Below are 18148 nucleotides of genomic sequence, written 5' to 3' on the forward strand. Positions count from 1 at the left end.
GATTAAAGGTCAGCCTGGAAAGCCAAAAATTTATGCAGCATTTTGTCAGAGGCTATGGCTACTATCTTCATTCAGGAAGAAGAGAACAACCGGACTGAATTTCTCTTAATTATACCACCAGAAAACCAAGCAAACACACCTGACAAGTTCCCTCCACTCTCAGCAGGGGATATCCCAGAATATACTTCAACGGTGTTTGTAAAACGCTCTAAGTACGTTGGAAAGAAAGTGATAACAAAGTCCAAAGGCTCAGACTTATTTACAATACAGCTTTATATGCAGACATATTCCCTAATCTGTTTGAAAGAATACAGCCTCCACTACAAAATGAAAGAAAGTGCAGCAGAACAGAGATGTGTTCTCAGGCTAAAATATTCTGTATTTGTGAAAGAGCCTAAGAAAACAAAGCACTTTGGTGAATTCCACAACCCCAACACTGGCTGCATACGAGGCAGCCCATGCAGACAACTGCTGTTGTACAAATGAGAAGCAGACCAGGCACACTCCCCTACTTCTATCAGATGCAAAATATAAGAACGTTTGCAATGGCTTCATTTTTCCTAGCCATCAATTTGAGCAAAGTGCAAAGCAGGAGAACCACTGGACACAAGCAAGGCCTGAGCATGTACCTGGATTCTTATCTCCTACAGAAACTGACAGATGCAACTTTTAAAGGCAGCCACAGGTTTCAGCTTCACACGGCTTTTGTTAAACCTGCAACACACTGAGCTAGAGTAAACGAACTCAAATACACATTAACAGTGTTACTAATGCTCTAACTAGGAATCCAGGTTATTAAACAGAGCTAGCTGCCATTCAGAAAACACTATTTGTATATAATTTGTTATATAATCTATTTGTAAAAAAAGAGACAATTGCTTGTGGAGAGGTTATTGGAAAGTCAGGAACTCAGAGTGCAATTTAAGGTGCCTTTTGCAGTGCTTAGGCAACACAGTACCTATTTCAGGAAAGGGTCCAATACATTTGGCCTTCTGCCTTTTCCTGTGCAATACAACACAACCCTGAAGCCCTATTGTCACTCCCTCGCAGCTGGCTACACTGTCCCTTCATGTGCCATTCCACAGACATCTATATAAAGAATAAAATGACACAGTATAGTGCATATGTCTCTATACAAGCACATGATGTGACATTCAGATAGACAGACTCACAGCTTACAGACAACGTGGTAGATGTGCTTAGGGGCCAAGCAGTGGGCACTGTGCACAGCCAGCTGTCAGTGCAGCAGCAGCTCTACCTGTCTCAAAGAACCATACAGACTGCCACGGATCTGCCTTCCTGAAGCAGAGAAAAAGCCCCAGAGCAAGAGCCTCCTCCACAGCAAAGAAATGCACTCAACACGGAGGAGACAACGTTCCAAGAGAAAGAATGGGGAAATGTGCAACCTGCAGAATACTGCTGGAAAGGGATTCCAGCAGCCTGTGCTTCACCTCAAAATAAATAAATAAGTAAATGAATAAAAATTAGCTGTTGGAAGTACAGTGTACATACACTAATATACTATATTAGTATACTACACTGCACATACACTATTTCTTTTTAGCTGCAAAATCATGATAACTCTGAACCCACGATTAGGTTTTAATGGGAGTCAACACAAATCTTCAATCTTGAAGCAGCGTGCACTTCTAATTGATCAAGGGTTAACTCTGGCAACAACAAACCCCAAAGTGTTTAATTAAGGCTGTCTTGGGAAACTTATCTCCCCCTGGACTGAATACACGCATTTGGGAGCACGGTAACTAACACTTGTTCTGCCTCTGTGTACAGTAGCCAAAATAGTTAAAAGTATGACGTGAGCTGGCCCTGCAAATAGGCACGATGGGCTATGACTGCTTCTTTAAGACATTTAAACTGTACTTCTGTTTCCCTGTAGTCATCAACAGGGAACGAACTCCGCAACAGCATTCCCGCACAACAGACTTTCTCCACATCCATCTGCAGAGGACACCAAGATAACAACAGATTGGGCAGCAATTCCAGCTGTTATTTTACGAGTAAACAGCAACTTCACGGCTCTGCTGAAGCGGTACAGCCGTGGTGCTGAAAAGGCGTGCCGAAGCACTTACGGACCGCTCTGCAAGCTGCGGAGAGATCGGCGTTCGCCCGGCAACAGGGAGGCGTCCGTGACGCTGAGAAGCAAAAGAAGCACTGCAATCCACGCAGGGTCTCGCTGAAGCCCGGCAAACGCTGCCCCGGCCCTGGGGCGGCTCCGGGCGCTGCCGTGCCAGCACCTCTCCGCAGCCATCCGTTCCCGCCCGGCACACGCACAGCGCAGCTCCGCGCTCACAGCTGGTGCTGAAGGAAGGCGTGTCCCAGCGCCGGGGAAACAAAACAGCCTTCTTCCAAAAACCGAACCTCTCTGCTGTGTTTTCGAGGCGCGGACGGACCGCGCACTACGTGTGCGACAACCCCAAGGGTTCGCGCCCCGGAGCTCCGCCGGGCCAGACCGCCCAACCCCGCGCTGCCCCACGGGGAGAGCCGCAAGCACGGGGCGAGCCGCGGGCACGCCGAGCCTCCCACACCCGCAGCCCCTCGTCGTTACGCACTCCCCTCGGCGCCTCCCTCACACAGCCACTCATTCGGCACGGCCGGCTCCCCCCGCAGCCGGCCGGACACGTACCTCTGCAGGGGCATGACTTCGCAGGCCATGCTGGCCATGGGGCTGCTCCACTGCCGCTCTGCCGGCCGCGCCCGCCCGCAGCGCCTGGCCGCGGGGAGCCGGCGGCTCGGCCCGGCCCCGGGGAGGGGCGAGGGGCCGCCGGCCGCGGGTTGGCGCTCCCGAGGCCCGCCCCGCTCGCCGTCGGGCCTGCCCATAGGTGGCACCGCGCCGGAGGAGGCGAGGCGAGGCCCGCGTGAAGGACCGGGGCCTGGAAACGCCGCTGCATTGCGGCGTGGGTGGGAGAGCTGCCGGCGGGACGGGCCTCGCCCCAGCCCTGCATGCTCGTAGGAACGCGTGCCGGGGGGTCAAGCTCCGGGTGGCTGCCGTACCCCAGTGCGGGATAAGTTGCTTGATCTCAAGAGACGAACGTTACAACAGTTTGGGTTATTCCTACTCTCCCACTGCCCAAAGCAGCAATTGCCTCTTTGAGCTGCTCTGCCAGCACATGCTCCTTCACTGTATGAGAATGCTTTCTTTACCATTTGAAATTAAATGGTAGCACTGTAGAAGCAGAACTTAAATTATTGATGTTCCCTGCGGGAGAGCCTCAAGAACTACTGTCTCTTATGGATCAGTGGCTGCTGACCAAATACTGCTCTGAGTCAATGAATCAAACCATTTTGCCTGGTAGAAATTAGTGGAACACTCTGCAATGGTGTGCCACATTCCAGCTCCTCGGTGACGTAGCAGCCTTGGAAAACACACAGCAAAAAATCTGCAAGGTCTTGCACTGCAGTGTTTGATGGATTCTACGGGGCACACCCAATGTTTTATGTTTCACCTTTGAACCTCCTCTACCCAAAAAAATCCAAGGAATCACCTTCAACTTGCTCTAGCATCAAACAAACGCTTCTGCTGCTGAACAATGTTACTTGATCAGTAACAGTATTGGGGAGAATCCCAAACTGATGAGGAGGGACAAGAGAATGGAGCCTTTCACCATATTAGGTGGTAAAAATCCAGTGGTTAATTCCCATACCAACCAGACACACCAATTTTCTAAAATTCAAGTCCATATTAAAAACCACACCCACCTCCAATGCCAGACCATGGAGGACTGGCACTGGCTTGGGGGAAAGCTGTGACAAGAGCTTAGTACCTGGACATTTATGACTTCCATACAGATGTAGGTCATGAGAACGATGTGAGAGCCGCAGCAGCTTTCCAGAGAAACTGCAGGCATTCACAGATTAACAGAAGGACATTTTGCAGGGATGTCTAACAGATCTTGTCCTTTCTCAGCAGGAGGCAGGAGTGTTCTGTATCTTCAATGGAAAAGCAGCAGGTAGCTGCAGCCTCAGAAAACAGGGCATGGAGTAGAAACACAGAGGTCAGTTGAGAAGTGGCTCTGCTTCAGTATGCTGAACTGTTTAATATTTGCTTCTGTCAGCAGGCTCACTGGGAGAAGTGCATTAGTAATGCTTCTGCCCACTGCCTCAGCACAAGCCTGTTCTGCTGCAGCACAGTCATGCCAAGCACAGCAAAGGGCCCCTTTTTTTTCTGGAAAGTCAGCAATGCTGATAAAGCACTCTGCCATCAGAGATCTGGCCTGCTCTTATCTGTGTCAATTAAATGAATATCTTCATGACTTCCTGTTAAATTAAATGTGCTGTGAGCGTGCTTAAACAACTAAAATCACACAAGAAAGATTCTGCTCTGATAGACAAAAGTGCTTCAGTATAAAACAAAAGCACCTTGTACTGTTTCACAGTTTGATGATAAATCAAATCACTCCCTTCCTGGCCAGCCTTTTTTATACACTCACAGTTTACAGAAGTTTATTACACTTCTGTAAACTGAATGTTACCATGAGAATGCTAATTTGAAAAAAAAAAACAAAACAAAAAAACATTTAATGAAGGACCCAGGGAGTAGAGAAGGAAGCAGGTTCTCTGGAGCAGCTTGCTGAGCAAATTCAAGTGGGATAACACTAATAGTTGCTGTGCTCTCAGTTTATTTCCTAGCTATTTTGTTTCACCTTCCATGTAACTTGCTTGTATAAATGAACTTAAAAATGACATCCACAATAAAAAATTCACTAACAAAAAGAGGCATTATAATAACCAGAAATATTAATTTATGAATTAGCATCAGTGACAGTCAGTTGCTGGCACTGTGCTAAGACAAACCAGATGCCTTGGGAAAACACTGACATTGTTCAGTGCACCCTATGCCATCAACACTGTCAAATCAACTTCCCATTCCTGTTCTCTTCTTTTGAGGTCCCCTTGATGGGCTTCCTGTTTTATCCTCTTTTTCCTTAATTGCACCTTCAATATGGATGAAAACATCATGACAAAGTAGTATCGTAGCACACCGTTCCCTGCACACCCTCAGGCATGCAATTTCAATACCCACTAAAAACAAGGAGACCAAAAAATGAAAAATGCATCTGATGGACTTTTGGTAGCACTGCTGGTTTCCCAGGAGTGGAGAGCTCCTCTTTCTGGAGGAGCTGCAAGTATAAAAGGTTCTCAATATCAAAGGGATGAAATGTTAAGAAGTATTTTGGGGCACAAAGGCCAACCACTCGTGACATCAGTGCTACCTGCACCTCAAACAGCAGGAAGAAGCCTACAAGTGCTCATCACCTTGCATCAGTTCCCTCTGAATCTGTCACCGTGCTGAAACAGCACAGAATTCCTTACTACTTCACCTGTGCCATTCTTGTGTACAGACCACAAGCAATGTATTTGTGGCACACAGTAAGCAGATAAAAGCTGTCAGAACACTGCGATCTTATCTCCAAACAATTCCATTTCCTTCTGCAGATGTTTTTATGCCAAAGCTAACTTGCCACTGGACATAGGTAAAGATTACTACCCTTCCCCCTGCCCTCTTGCATAATTCAAACAGGGTTCTCACATATGAAACCTGGGATTATGCAACATTTTGTTTGGGATTTGATTGTACGTACTCATTAAATTTATTTTCCCATGTCAAAGACGGAAAACAAAACTTCTTCTGCAAGTTGTATGCAATTCTTATATCCCTACTGCTTGCTCAGAAAGCAAAAATTGTTGGCAGCTACAATTCACTGCAGTGGCTGTTTATGGTACCACCAAATAAACATATGGAGGATACAGCCACATACCCTTCTCCATCCCCACTGGAGGCTTTTAAACCTGGACTCATCCCAACTGTGTATCATCAAATGCTTAGAATGGAAAGAAGCCACCACTCCCATGCAGTTCTCACCCTACAGAAAATCATGCTCCAGAAAATCAAGTAAGCATAGTAGGTCACAAAATGGTTGCAGGACAGGCACAGCATCCTCTCAATGGACTCCACATTCCCTAATGTGCTTTGACTATTTCAGGAAAACAGATAACAAATGGTAATAAACATGATTAGACCTTCCCAAAATGCCAACACATGTCACTACACTGCAGCACCCGGGCAAGGCACCATCTGGATTCACACTATTTGATTTGAAGATTTATTACCGAGATTCAAGAAAGAAAAAAAGTATATACTGGCTGGAACTAAAGATGAATAATCACCTTTCTCTTCTGTCATCAGTGAATGAACACACTTTTGGAAGGGAAGTGTCCAATCAATCATCATTATAGAAATGCTTTCTCTTCTTTCTTTCTTTTCCATACACTGCTGCACAACGAGTAACTTTCTCAGCATATAAAGCAACAGAAAAAGAGAATTTGTGACCAGCAAAGTAGCAGCAGACTGGAAATATACCTGATTTAGTTAATGGATTTTATGGAGATGTGGCTGTGTCTGCCTTCTGAAAAGCAGTTATCCCGTGGCTCACTTCACTGTCATGCACAAATTAAATATTATTTAAAAAAAAAAAAAAAAGTCTTGCCTGGTCTGATAAAATCATCAATTATTTAAGGTGCAGGAGGTCTGCTCAACGCCAATGTATTCCTCCAGTACTTACTAAGGTACATTAATAATTTCCCCCTTGCAGAAACATAAAATGCAGAGCAAAAAAGCGAAGATATAAGCACATCTTAAACAGGCTAAAAATTAAAGAACATACTTTTCAAAATACCACTAATGCCACCATTTACACACCCAAGGTTGTATCGATACAAGCATTTTTCTCTTAAAAATATCTGTGCGTATAAACAACAGGCATTACAAATGCAAAATCCTCTGGAAAACTTCCTGTAGACCGAAAGATTTGTGTGCAGATATGGAATAAGCAAGACACAAGTAAATAAAAACCATATTTGGAAACCGTAGCTTTTCATGTCCAAACAAAGCAGACAGATGATTAAATAGACCCTATCCAAAAAAGCACAGATGGGAAAAAGAGCAGGAATGGGAAGAAAGAACAACTTATCTGTCAAAAATAAAATTCAGTGAATAGGCAACCGGCAACCCTCTGAAAGTGAGTGAGTACTAACTGACTTTTCAAGGCTAGTATCCAGCCCTATCTCACCTACTAATTTTATCAATGAACAGAAATAAAACACAAAATAATACTGGTGGTTCTGTCTGCGTGCTGTGTGCAAACTTCAATACAATGATATAGGCGCGAAATTTGGGATTAGGAATGCTCAGCATTATCAGGGGGATACAACGTCATGCTAGAGCAGCATTTCCACACAAGCTCTCAGTGAATATTTTGCTGAAGAAATTAATATCATTCATGTGTACATCAACACGGATGGCCACATGGAAAAGCTGCTTTCTTTATCTGTTTGTTATTCGTGTGGCTGCTAATGAAGGCTCCGTTCAGTTCAGGAATTCCCATTCGCAAGCAAGTTGTGAAAACCAGAAGAGTGCTCAGAGACAACCCAGAAAGGGAATGCAAAAACAAACGCCCACACATTTAGTGCTTTTCAATTAAACAGACTATGTATGCAGGCAGGAAATGTTAATATTTGAACTACCACTCAAAAGTTGAATGAGATCCATTGGCTGGAAATCAAGGATAGACAAATTATGACTAGAAACGAGACATTTTTAAACAGTGAGGACGACTAACTACTGACACAAATTATCAAACACAAAGGCAAGTTCTCTACCAAGAGGAATTTTAGAACGAAGAATGGACAAAAAAGGGCTAAAACAAATGTTACATTGCAACCACAGCAACTGAATTGAGGTGGCAATCAAATTAGAATGAGCTGTGGTTCTCTCACCTGCAGAAATTATGTTGGAATTTTATTTTGTTTTCTTTTGACCCTAAAACTGTATAAATGAGCAGATTCTGCCGCCATTCATTCTCTTCAAATGAGACACGTGTTGTTAATTATGAGAACATTCTGGCACATTTTAATGCATAATCAGTCGATTTTGTGGTTTATCTGGATTCTTCCTTGGGCTTTTTAGTCAGTTAAGACAGGGTAAAAGAGCTCAATATCAGCAACAGACTGCAGACAGTTATTTAGACGTCACTTATAGGGGATGAGAAAATAATGGGGTTATAGCAGACTCTATTGTCTGCTGTCAAACTAGTGGGAATCACTTTAGTTTTCATCTCTCTGGCTAAATTTTTCCACATAATATGGGATTCTATGGGTATAATTAATGAGGAAGGGTGATCATTTGGTCCTTTGTTACAGAAGTATTCCTTTAAATAGTCCAAATTACCCATTTCAAAAATCTCTTAAAAAATCCATAATTTCTACTAAAAGTATTAAATAATGAGCATAGAACACATCTCTGCTCAGCATTCTGTGCTGAACTACTGTAGTAAGGAAATGAACAGGAAAAAAGCAGAGTCAACGTACATACTTTCCACAGTCTCAAATGCATTCTATCATAGCATTTTCTAATTGAGAAAGTCGTTATGAAAACTGCTTTCAATTCCAAGGAGGAAAGGACCAGTCACTCAAGGATGGCATCTCCATGCCTATACTAAGACTGCTCAAACTTGCTGGAAAAGGAGGAAAGTAAAAGAAGCTTCTCAGAGTTCCTCACCTGAGCCAAGAGATAAGCACATCAGCACATTTCCCACAGAACGGGACATCCCGAGCTCCCAGGAGCCCTGGGTTAGCTGCTGTGGCAGCTCTCCACTAAGCAGCAATGTCCTTTGTAAGCACTGCCACACCCACTGCCAGCCGCTTGGACTTGTTCTAAAGACTTTCTCCCCATGGGATAGCCCAGAAATTATTTTTTGGCTTCCGTCCTGGAGAAGGGGAAGGACGGGGAGTAGGTTCCTAAAGGGTTTTCAGTGAAAGCATCACGTAATGACTGGCTGTGCCAGCTAATGTGCTGTGGGAACAGGGTAAAGTGTGCTGTACAGCAGGTCAGTAGAGCCTTCCCTTGCACCTGTTAGTTTAAGTGCCAAAGCATGGAAAAGCAAGTAAACAAGCAGAAGTCTGATCTTCTATCGCATTATTTTAATGTAGGCTTTTTCCAAATCTCAGCTAATGTGTTGGGTCTTCCGAGGTATATTCAGGGTCCAGATAGCTTGCAATCGTATCTTTGTTGGGGAACAAACCCCCTTTGCTACTCAAATGGGATGCTGGTTTCTTGTCAGATCATTAACACGAATTCAAGACCAAGAAGCAGCTGAGATGATGTTGGAAAGAAGGGGAGAGGCTGATGGGTTTGCAGAATGGTATGGTAGTTCAAACTGCTGAGGCTGAATAAAGCACAGGAGCAGTGCTCACAATTCACGTTTGGTCAACGTGGCTTTTTACTTGACTGAAAGATAAACAACCTTCCCTGTTGGCAAGGAAGGCAGTCTGGCAGAGTTACCCTCCAAAAAACCTGGAAATAACTCCTCTTCTTGGACCCGTGACATAACAGAAAGGAATCCCTGCTTTGCAAGAGTGTCCCAAGAGCCCTTCTGACACACAAGACAGGTGATAGGAAGTGGTGTCTGGGCTGAGACTTGGCAAAAGAGACTGACTGGTATGGAGTGAGTTAGGTGAGAATAACATGATCTCTGTCTAGGGCTAGAAGACACATCTGCCATGAAAGCAAGAGAGATCCTGGCTAGAGGACAATTCTGACCAGGTCTATCACAGCCTGACTCCATTTTGCCTGGACAACAGCTCTCTCAGGCCTGTCCTGTGTTTCTTTTCTGTATTCAGGCACATGTATATCAAGAGGCATAAATATTGTTTGTGTGCAGCCTGATAAAATGATGCTGGGCTCAAGCGACCTTACCAGCAGCACAGTACATGAGATGTACCCCTCATATGCATCACCAGCTTTGCAACTAACCACTCCATATGTGCCCAAGCTGTGCGAACATGCTCCTATTCTGCTGCAGGCCAGTCTGCATAATGTTAGGAGTGGATAATGAACAGAATAAAAACGTTCAGTGTAAGTCCTTATTTAGGTATCAGAAACATCCAGAACAACATGAGAAAGGCTATAAGCTTGCAAATGTTGAACCCACCTGCACAGAGCTGGAGAAAAATCTACATTGTTCAACCCAAACACATAAATCAAGTGGAATGCTAGCAGGAGCTTAGAGGATGCTTCCCTTATTTTGTATGATGCTCACTAGCCCTGTCAGAATGATGAACACTTGATTCAAATTTTTATTTTATCTTTATTTTTTTCCAATTTAATGCTTTCTGGATTTTTTTTTTTTTTAAGGAAGCATCTATAATTGATATAGCAACATAGGAGCATTGCTCCCAACAGAGTAATCGTTCCATTGCAGTTAGGTGAGTCCTAACCCTAATGCATGACAATAACAATGTTACCTTTATGAGCTACTAATCCCTCCCCATGTGACTCAAAACTTCTCCATTCTGCGAGCTTGGAGACTGTGAAAGGAAGTGGGGAATCACTGGTTGAGTCTCTTGCCTCCAGCAGTGTTGACAGAGTAGAAATTGTCAGTACCTGACAGCCCTTGTAATTTCTTTGTAATCACCTAGTGGCTTCTCTTTGGAGTTATCCCTAGTGGAACTGCACTGCTTCCTGCACACACAGAATGCCAGAGAATACTTTAGTGCAGAAACAGAACTACCTTCACACTCCAACTGCAGCACTTTCAAACCAGGAGAACGGAGCCAATGAGAGAAAGTGCAATTTGCAGATAAGCAGTTATTCAGAAATCCCATTCCTCATAGCAGAAAAAAAAATGAAAGGAAATCTGACCACGAAAGAGAAGAATTTTACAACACCAAACCTGCAAGCAAGATGACAAGGGCACTGAATGACATCACTACCTTGACACCTCCAGTTTTTTCTTACTAGACAGACAGCAGACCAATTTGATTAAAAATGTGCGTGTAATGGGAAGTCACTGCTGAACTCCACCAGCCTACAGGGCAACGTGCTGAACAAAGTGTCCACATGCATGATTATTTGAGCTGAACCGGGAAATTGCAACAGCAAGCAAGCCTGGTTGAGAACTTGCTGACCTCTGTATGCTGATCTTCCTGCAGCCTGCCTGCAGGAAGTAGGCCAAGGTCCCCAGTGGGAAGCAGAACAGGAAGGAGCACCTCAAAGCTTCAGGTGACTGAAAACTGCTTCCTTTGCAAAGCTACCGGAAACAAGACACGCTGTGATGACCTTCCTTAGCCAAACAATGCACCGGGCACACTAGGAGACAGGCTGAAGAAGCTATAGCAAAGGGAACTGCTCACTCACTGCACTACAAGTATGTAAAGCCACAGTGCAGAGGTTCCACCTTCTCCCTAGGTACTAGTAAAAGAGATAGTGACAGGTGTTTTGTTTTTGAAACACAAATACAGAAGACAAAACAATTTCCAAAGTAGGCTTATGTTCCTTGTTATCCATGGTGTGTTTTTCCATAAGAGGTCACTGATCTTCTTGTTTGAAGAGGACCTCAAAATTGCCAACCTCTTCTGTACTGCAAGAACCATTAACAGGTGCCAGCCTCATGAACTGAAGGGACTTACTTATCACCAGAAAAGCAGATAAGAAAGAACTGAACAAGATGACAAAATAAATAATCCTTCTGGCTTCTAGGGCAACACCTGAGATATGTGAAGGGAGGCTTTTTTTTTTTTTTTTTTTTTTTTTTTTTTTTTATTCAGGGAGAATTCAGGTTATTCCTCAATAACTGAACTTACAGTAGTCCCTTTCTGGTTTCTAAGGCTGCTGAATGCTGTCCCAGGAAATGGGAAAACCTAATACACTTTGCTTATCAACTGAAAGAAGTTTTTTTCCCTATATGTTTTATGGCATTTAAGAGCTGCTTTTTATACGTATCAGTTGTCAGGACCTTTGGCTTATGATTCTTGCTGCTTCCAAAATGAACTTCTACTTCTGTAGCAAGGTCAGGGGATCAGATGCAAGATGTTCTCCATCCCACAAACCATTATTTGTCACCAGGTAAATCTTGTATACAGAGGCAGAAATAAAATGACATAAATAGGAAGATACCTAATGGGTATAGCCTAATCTAAATCAGTAACCTGTGCAGGGTGCAAATACTTGAAAAAGTAAACTGAAATCCACCCAGGTGACTTGCATGGGAAAAAAATCAACATAATTACACGTTCCTGTGTCTGTCATTACATGGACAGCAAAGAAGAACTGAGGAAGAGCTGACACCACACCCTGACTCACCACTCACAGTCACCTACCTTGGAGAGAAACATAAATCACACGTCTTCGTGGCTGTGTTTTTAGAAAACTGAAAGCTTTTCTTAACAACTCATTATGTAATACAGTTCCCAGTGCCAGCATCTCACAATGCAGGAAAGAATGGAATTGATTGCACAGGAGGGTGGAGACAAACGTACTTTTAAAGTTAAATGAGTCAGCTTGGAAAAACTAACTCAACACAACCTAAGGAGAGAAAGGGACAAACAGCACTAAGACCTTACAGTGAAAAAGTCCCCAGTGAGGGGCCAGAGCAGGGTGCACCAGAGACTGCTGCTAAGCCATCTAGAAGGTAACCGCTCTCACCACTTCCCCACCAAACTCTCTCTAGACTTTTGTTCCTTTCCTGAGCAGTTTTCTCGAAGAATCTGGGTCTTTCAGAAGGCAGTCCTGTGTGTCTGTTGGCTGCAATCCTGTATGTATGTAAACCTGGCAGCAAGGCTCCCGAGTGATAAGGCAAATTATTACTTTGGATAGGGACTGAATGTACTGCCATGACAGGCTGCAAAAACCCCAAGCCTAAACAAAAATAGTCAGCTAAACAAACACCAGCCCCCCTGCTTGATTTTTTCTAGCAACAACAGGAACCCAAGTTCTTATCACGTGCCAGAGAATAATGGTACGTTTTGGCTTGCCTTGGTTTTAAACCGCAGCTGCTAAAAGGAAAGCCAGCAAACAGGGAAAGTGTTTATAGTAAGCACAAACTTCTCAGTGTACAAATACATGTGTTTTCATACCTCAGCTAATTAACAGCTAGAACATGCAGTCTCATAAAGAAGAGGGCACAGCAAGTGTACACAAACCCACCCTTAATTTTAAGGAGGACAACACAGCATGGGATCAATGCTTTTGCAGAACACAGGCCAGATATAAGCATCTTTGTGAACAAAAGGTTGATGTAAACATATGTCTCAAAGAATCTGCACATGCTAGTAAGCCAACAAAGGTTATCTGTGCTGGCAAATCTCATTGCAGCTGTGTCTGCAGTTGCAAACAGGAATTTATGATCTTTGGCACATAAAGAGATGGCTAGAAGGTACTGGAGAAGGCGGATTGTTTACTGAATGGTTGCAGTGGTTGTTCTAGTGCTTCAGCTCCCACAATCTGCACAGTGTTTTTCACAAAGTTTGTCCGCCATACACACACTGATTTCACAGCACCCGGTGATTACCAGCAAGGTAAGGTATGTGGTAGCACTCCTTAGATCAATTATTACACCTAGGGAGCATGCACAGGGCCCAACAATGTGACAAACAGCAGGGTGCCCTCCCACAGATAAATCCTCCTTGAAAACAGTACCAGGCCTGCTCCATTACGTGCAAGAATGCCAGTATGTGGCAAAGCCCATTTTAGCACCCCTTCTGTGGCAAAAATATTAGGGCAATGAAGACAAAAGTCTGTAGACAGCAAGCGCCTGTCACTTCTGAGCCAGCACTGGGAAAGCCATTTCAGCTTGCCATCAGCAATCTCTTGCCTTGCACTTGGTCTGCAGGAAGCCTCCTGCCTAAAAGCTTTCACTATTCTTTGCTGTTAAATGAATTGTAGCATGAAAGGCTAAGAGCACTGTTTGTAAGAGGCCCTCCTACCTTTGTATTCACTTAAATCTTGATGTATCCTGAAATAAAATACATTTGAACTTCTTACTCAAAGTACTGAAGTTTTAGCACCTCTAGGCACACAGAATCATAAAATCATCATAGAATGACTTGGGTTGGAAGGGACTTCAAGGATCATCAAGCTCCAACCCTCCTGCCACATGCAGGGCCACCAACCTCCCCATTTAATACTAGACCCGGCTACCCAGGACCCCATACAACCTGGCTTTTAACACCTCCAGGGATGGAGCACCCACAACCTCTCTGGGCAGCCTGTTCCAGTACCTTACCACTGTCTTGGTGAAGAACTACCCCCTCATTATCGAACTTAAATCTTCCCTCCTTTAACTTAAAATCATTTCTCTTTGTCCTGCCATTATCTACCCTTGTAAAAAGTTGACTCCCCTCCTGTTCATAGGCTCCCTTGAGGTACTGAAAGGCTGCAATGAGGTCAGCCCACAGCCTTCTCTCCTCCAGGCTGAACAAGACCAGCTCCCTCAGCCTGTCTTCATAGGAGAGGTGCTCCAGCCCTTCAATCATCTTAATAGCTCTCCTCTGGACCCTCTCTAACAGTACCCTGTCTTTGTGGTACTGGGGGCCCCAGACCTGGACACAGTACTCGAGCTGGGGCCTCATGAGGATAGAGTAGAGAGAGACAATCACCTCCCTGTCCCTGCTGGCCACCCCTCTTCTGATGGAGCCCATGATATCATTTGCTTTCCTAGCTGGAAAAGCACACTGCTGGCTCATGTTAAGCTTCTCATTCCCCAGGACTCCTAGGTCCTTCTCTGCAGGGCTGCTCTCAAGGATTGCTCCTCCCAGTCTGTCCCCCCTATCCCTTCTTTTTTTCTTCCCTTAATCTTCTGGGATTTCCTCTAAGACTGTCTCCAAGTTTTTGCTACTACATAATTAGCTGTTTCCGCTTCGCACACAGCTATAATAATGTAATTCTCAAGAGATCACATGCATCATGTTTTAGTGGGGATTATGGGTACATACAATTACTCTACCTATTCTGCTCAAAAAGCAAACAAACTCAAAACAAAAAAACAACATACCAATTTTATAATATCATTTTCTTAAGATCAAGTAATAAGCAGGAGACGGATCTTATGATTTAGAACACATCTTGACTGCAACTGATATTTCTCATATTTCAAATGACAACAGCATTATCAAAAATTTCTGCAGTGAGGAATATCATACCTGTAAAGAGGCATAATGCATCTCTTTCAACATTAATACAAAGATAAGCCATTCTAGAAGATATAGTCGCAACTGTAGCTGCTACTTACTATACAGAACACCTTTCTAAGGTCAGCTGTATAAAACACATACAGAGAGACATTATAAATAGTATTAAACATTACTAAACAACTCAAACTCTCATTTTCTCCCGGTATACCTATTCCCTAATGTCAAATGAAAGTGACTGAAAATGACAGACCTGTTACAGTTATTGCTGGGGAGGGCCTTACAGGCCTGTGTGTGGTTGGTTCCTTACTTTTAGCAGGCTCACGGGTGTAGAGTTCTGCACCTACTGTTCTATTGTAACCCTTCATCCCCTTCTAACCCACCCATATCATGGTATCCGAGCTCAGAACAGGAACAAACCACAAGCATTTTCATGAAACAGCAAAAGATTATCATTGCCAAGAACAACCTTTATTCTTTTCTAACAAAGATCATACGATAACTGAGCAGATACAGTCATTTCACTAAAACGTATCTGATAATTACATATAATTACACAACGATAACATTTATTTAAGAACTGCTAGTACCTTGTGACAGAACCCCCCCAAGACTAGCAGTATGTTTGCAAAGCACTTTATAGTTTAGATCAGATGTCAGAGTCCTTCTGCTGAAAAGGTGAAAACTAATGTAGCTTTGCACTGAAACATAACTAGATAATATCATACAGTAGCTTAGATTTCACAGGAGAGGCACAAGACTGCCAAAAGCACATTTAAAACCACTCATGTATTATTGCATTACATTCGCTCCAGGGAATCAAGGTTTTGGATGCACAGACATCTTGCCCCCCCAGTTCTGTTAGAGACCTCTCTCCACTCTTCCTCATAGGGGTGGAGTGATTAAGGGCCTCCTCCTCTGCAGCTTGTCCTATTCCATAACTTACTGTCCTAGACTTGGATAGATAACAGCACTACCTATTTCAGCAGTAGCAGCAGATCACTGAGAGAAAAGTACTAGAAGCTAACAGCAGTGCAGATGCAAACTCAACCCAGTTAGATAAACACACAACCGTGATACGGGACGGGGATACCACACTGTCCTTGAACAACATGGGATTACAAGACAATTACTTTCTACAGCTTATTGATCTCCCAGGTAGAATTAGAGATCCAGATATCTTTCATTCTGAGGACCGAGCACGGAAACTGTCAGCTTTTGCCTACTTAAAAGACATTCCATTTGGTAGTTGATGCCCCGTGCCAGTATCAGTCCAACTATCCCCAACTTCAGCAGTACACTTCTAAGGAGGAATATCTGACAGGAAAGTATGAATTCTTACAATGAACCACCTCCTTCGGCAAGCATTCAACTGAAAGAATCGCACTTTTTTGAGACACTTCAAGAAGTCATCAATACTTTCCTAAACATGAGACTCAGCAGTCTTTTGTTTCACCTCTCCAGTGCTTCATTTCCCTTTACACCTCACAATACACAGTGGAGTGCTGAGAATTGCACACCATCTCCTGCTTACTTAGTGAAGCCACTCAGTTATGTGTCTGGCAGCACTGTCACTGCTTTGTGTTCTGCCCTGGTATGCAGAGACACCGCGGTGTCATGTTTCATGACACGTACATAACTCTACTTCCCACATTAGGCCAACCTCATATTTCAGCAGCATACAGCAATTTCCCACAGTAACATGAATCCTTGATGTTCTACACTAGACACAAGAGGAAAGGGAATTAAAAACTCAATTCATTACCCCGAGAACAATGAAAAGATACTGGTTAAGTCTGATGTTCAGAAAAGAATTTTACAAGAAATCTAATTGTCAGTCACCTGTTCACCTCATTGCCAAAATGTCATCAATCAAAACTGATCACGATATGTTACACGGACTTTGAAAGACATTTTTAGACAGAATAGATGCTCTATAGACACACTTCTATTTTCTGTCCTGTCTGAACAACTCCAGTACATCTAGAACACCATTCTTGTTAGCAAGATAAGCCCCTCTAAAACCCCTTTCCCTTTTTGGATTGAGAACAGGAACAAATTCAGCTTTCTGCTAAGACTTAAACCAGGCAGATCAAACACATTCAAGTGCTGATAGAAGACATCTATGTTTTGGTTGGATCTTGTGCCATTCTAGTATCTGACTGGATCTTCAGTGCCATTTCTAGTATCTGACTTCAGTATGTCCTACCCTCCTTCCCTAATCAGGTCACCTGCATATGCATGTAAATTTATATTGGAAAGGCAAAAAAGCGTACACCCAGCTTTGTAAGACACCTGGTGGAATGCGTTACTTCCACAGAGACACACGTATTATTTTGCCTTACACCACACCTTGCTGACTTTGTGTGCATCAATGGAAAAAAGCGTGTTCAAAACTCTCAGAGCTGGAGGTGCAGCTACAGAATAAGTAAGGAAACAAATACAAAGCCAAATAAATAAATAAATAAATAGCACTAACCTGAAGAAAAACGCACCACTGTTAACAAAGGAGATTTCATCTGTTAAATCCATCTCCTTCAAACATGAACTACTGTCTGTTAATCGGAGGCTGACCTGAGGTGTTCCAACTGACAAGCCTGGCTGTGGCACTAGGTGTGTTCGACTGGATCCTTCCCTTGTGGACTTTTTCACCTACAGAAGCAAAGAAAGAGAAAATTGAAACAGAGCAGCCTCTAGATAAGCTCTAACAGGAAGATAATCCCTACTGGTGTGCAAACAGCAAATAAGACAAGTTACAAACCAATGATATTAAAAGCACATAAATCAGAAGTTCTGCTTGTTTAAAGACTATCTAAAGAAAAATAAATATATGCCTATTGAAAGAATAAGAGTAAAGGTGAAATAAAGTAAAGGAAGGCAAGTAAAGTTGATTCCTGTATCACAGAATATGAACTAGAAATACTCTCATTGTATCTTCATCACTTGACATCAACTAGATAAACAGAAGGTAAAAGAATCTTAAGACGTCTTCCCATTTTAAAAAGGAATTTGATACTAATACTTTAGAGGAGAATTTCTGAAGATGTGGACTTCATATGTTGATGATCTTTGTGGATGCTGCCAGAACATGGCATTTATAGCTGGGCTTCCTATATTTAAGATGAAGTTCCCAAACATTGGGCCAGAGCTCTTCCCTCCCAGTGGA

General features: G+C 43.3%; 1 protein-coding gene across 14 annotated transcripts in view; it reads right to left on the reverse strand.

Annotated features, from left to right (window-relative positions):
• Positions 1 to 18148, reverse strand: part of FAM13A (family with sequence similarity 13 member A) — a 137602-nt gene that overhangs the window by 54120 nt on the left and 65334 nt on the right. For 12 of the 14 annotated variants that reach the window (XM_048943444.1, XM_048943445.1, XM_048943441.1 and 9 more), the window contains one exon: positions 17462 to 17634. In XM_048943444.1, the coding sequence (XP_048799401.1) occupies positions 17462 to 17634 (173 nt within the window). Of the gene's footprint in view, positions 1 to 2644; positions 2755 to 17461; positions 17635 to 18148 lie in introns of those variants that run through there. The other 2 variants (XM_048943454.1, XM_048943453.1) reach the window with 1 other exon arrangement.

Source organism: Lagopus muta, chromosome 4 (genome assembly GCF_023343835.1).
Source record: "Lagopus muta isolate bLagMut1 chromosome 4, bLagMut1 primary, whole genome shotgun sequence".
In the NCBI taxonomy this organism is placed as follows: domain Eukaryota; kingdom Metazoa; phylum Chordata; class Aves; order Galliformes; family Phasianidae; genus Lagopus; species Lagopus muta.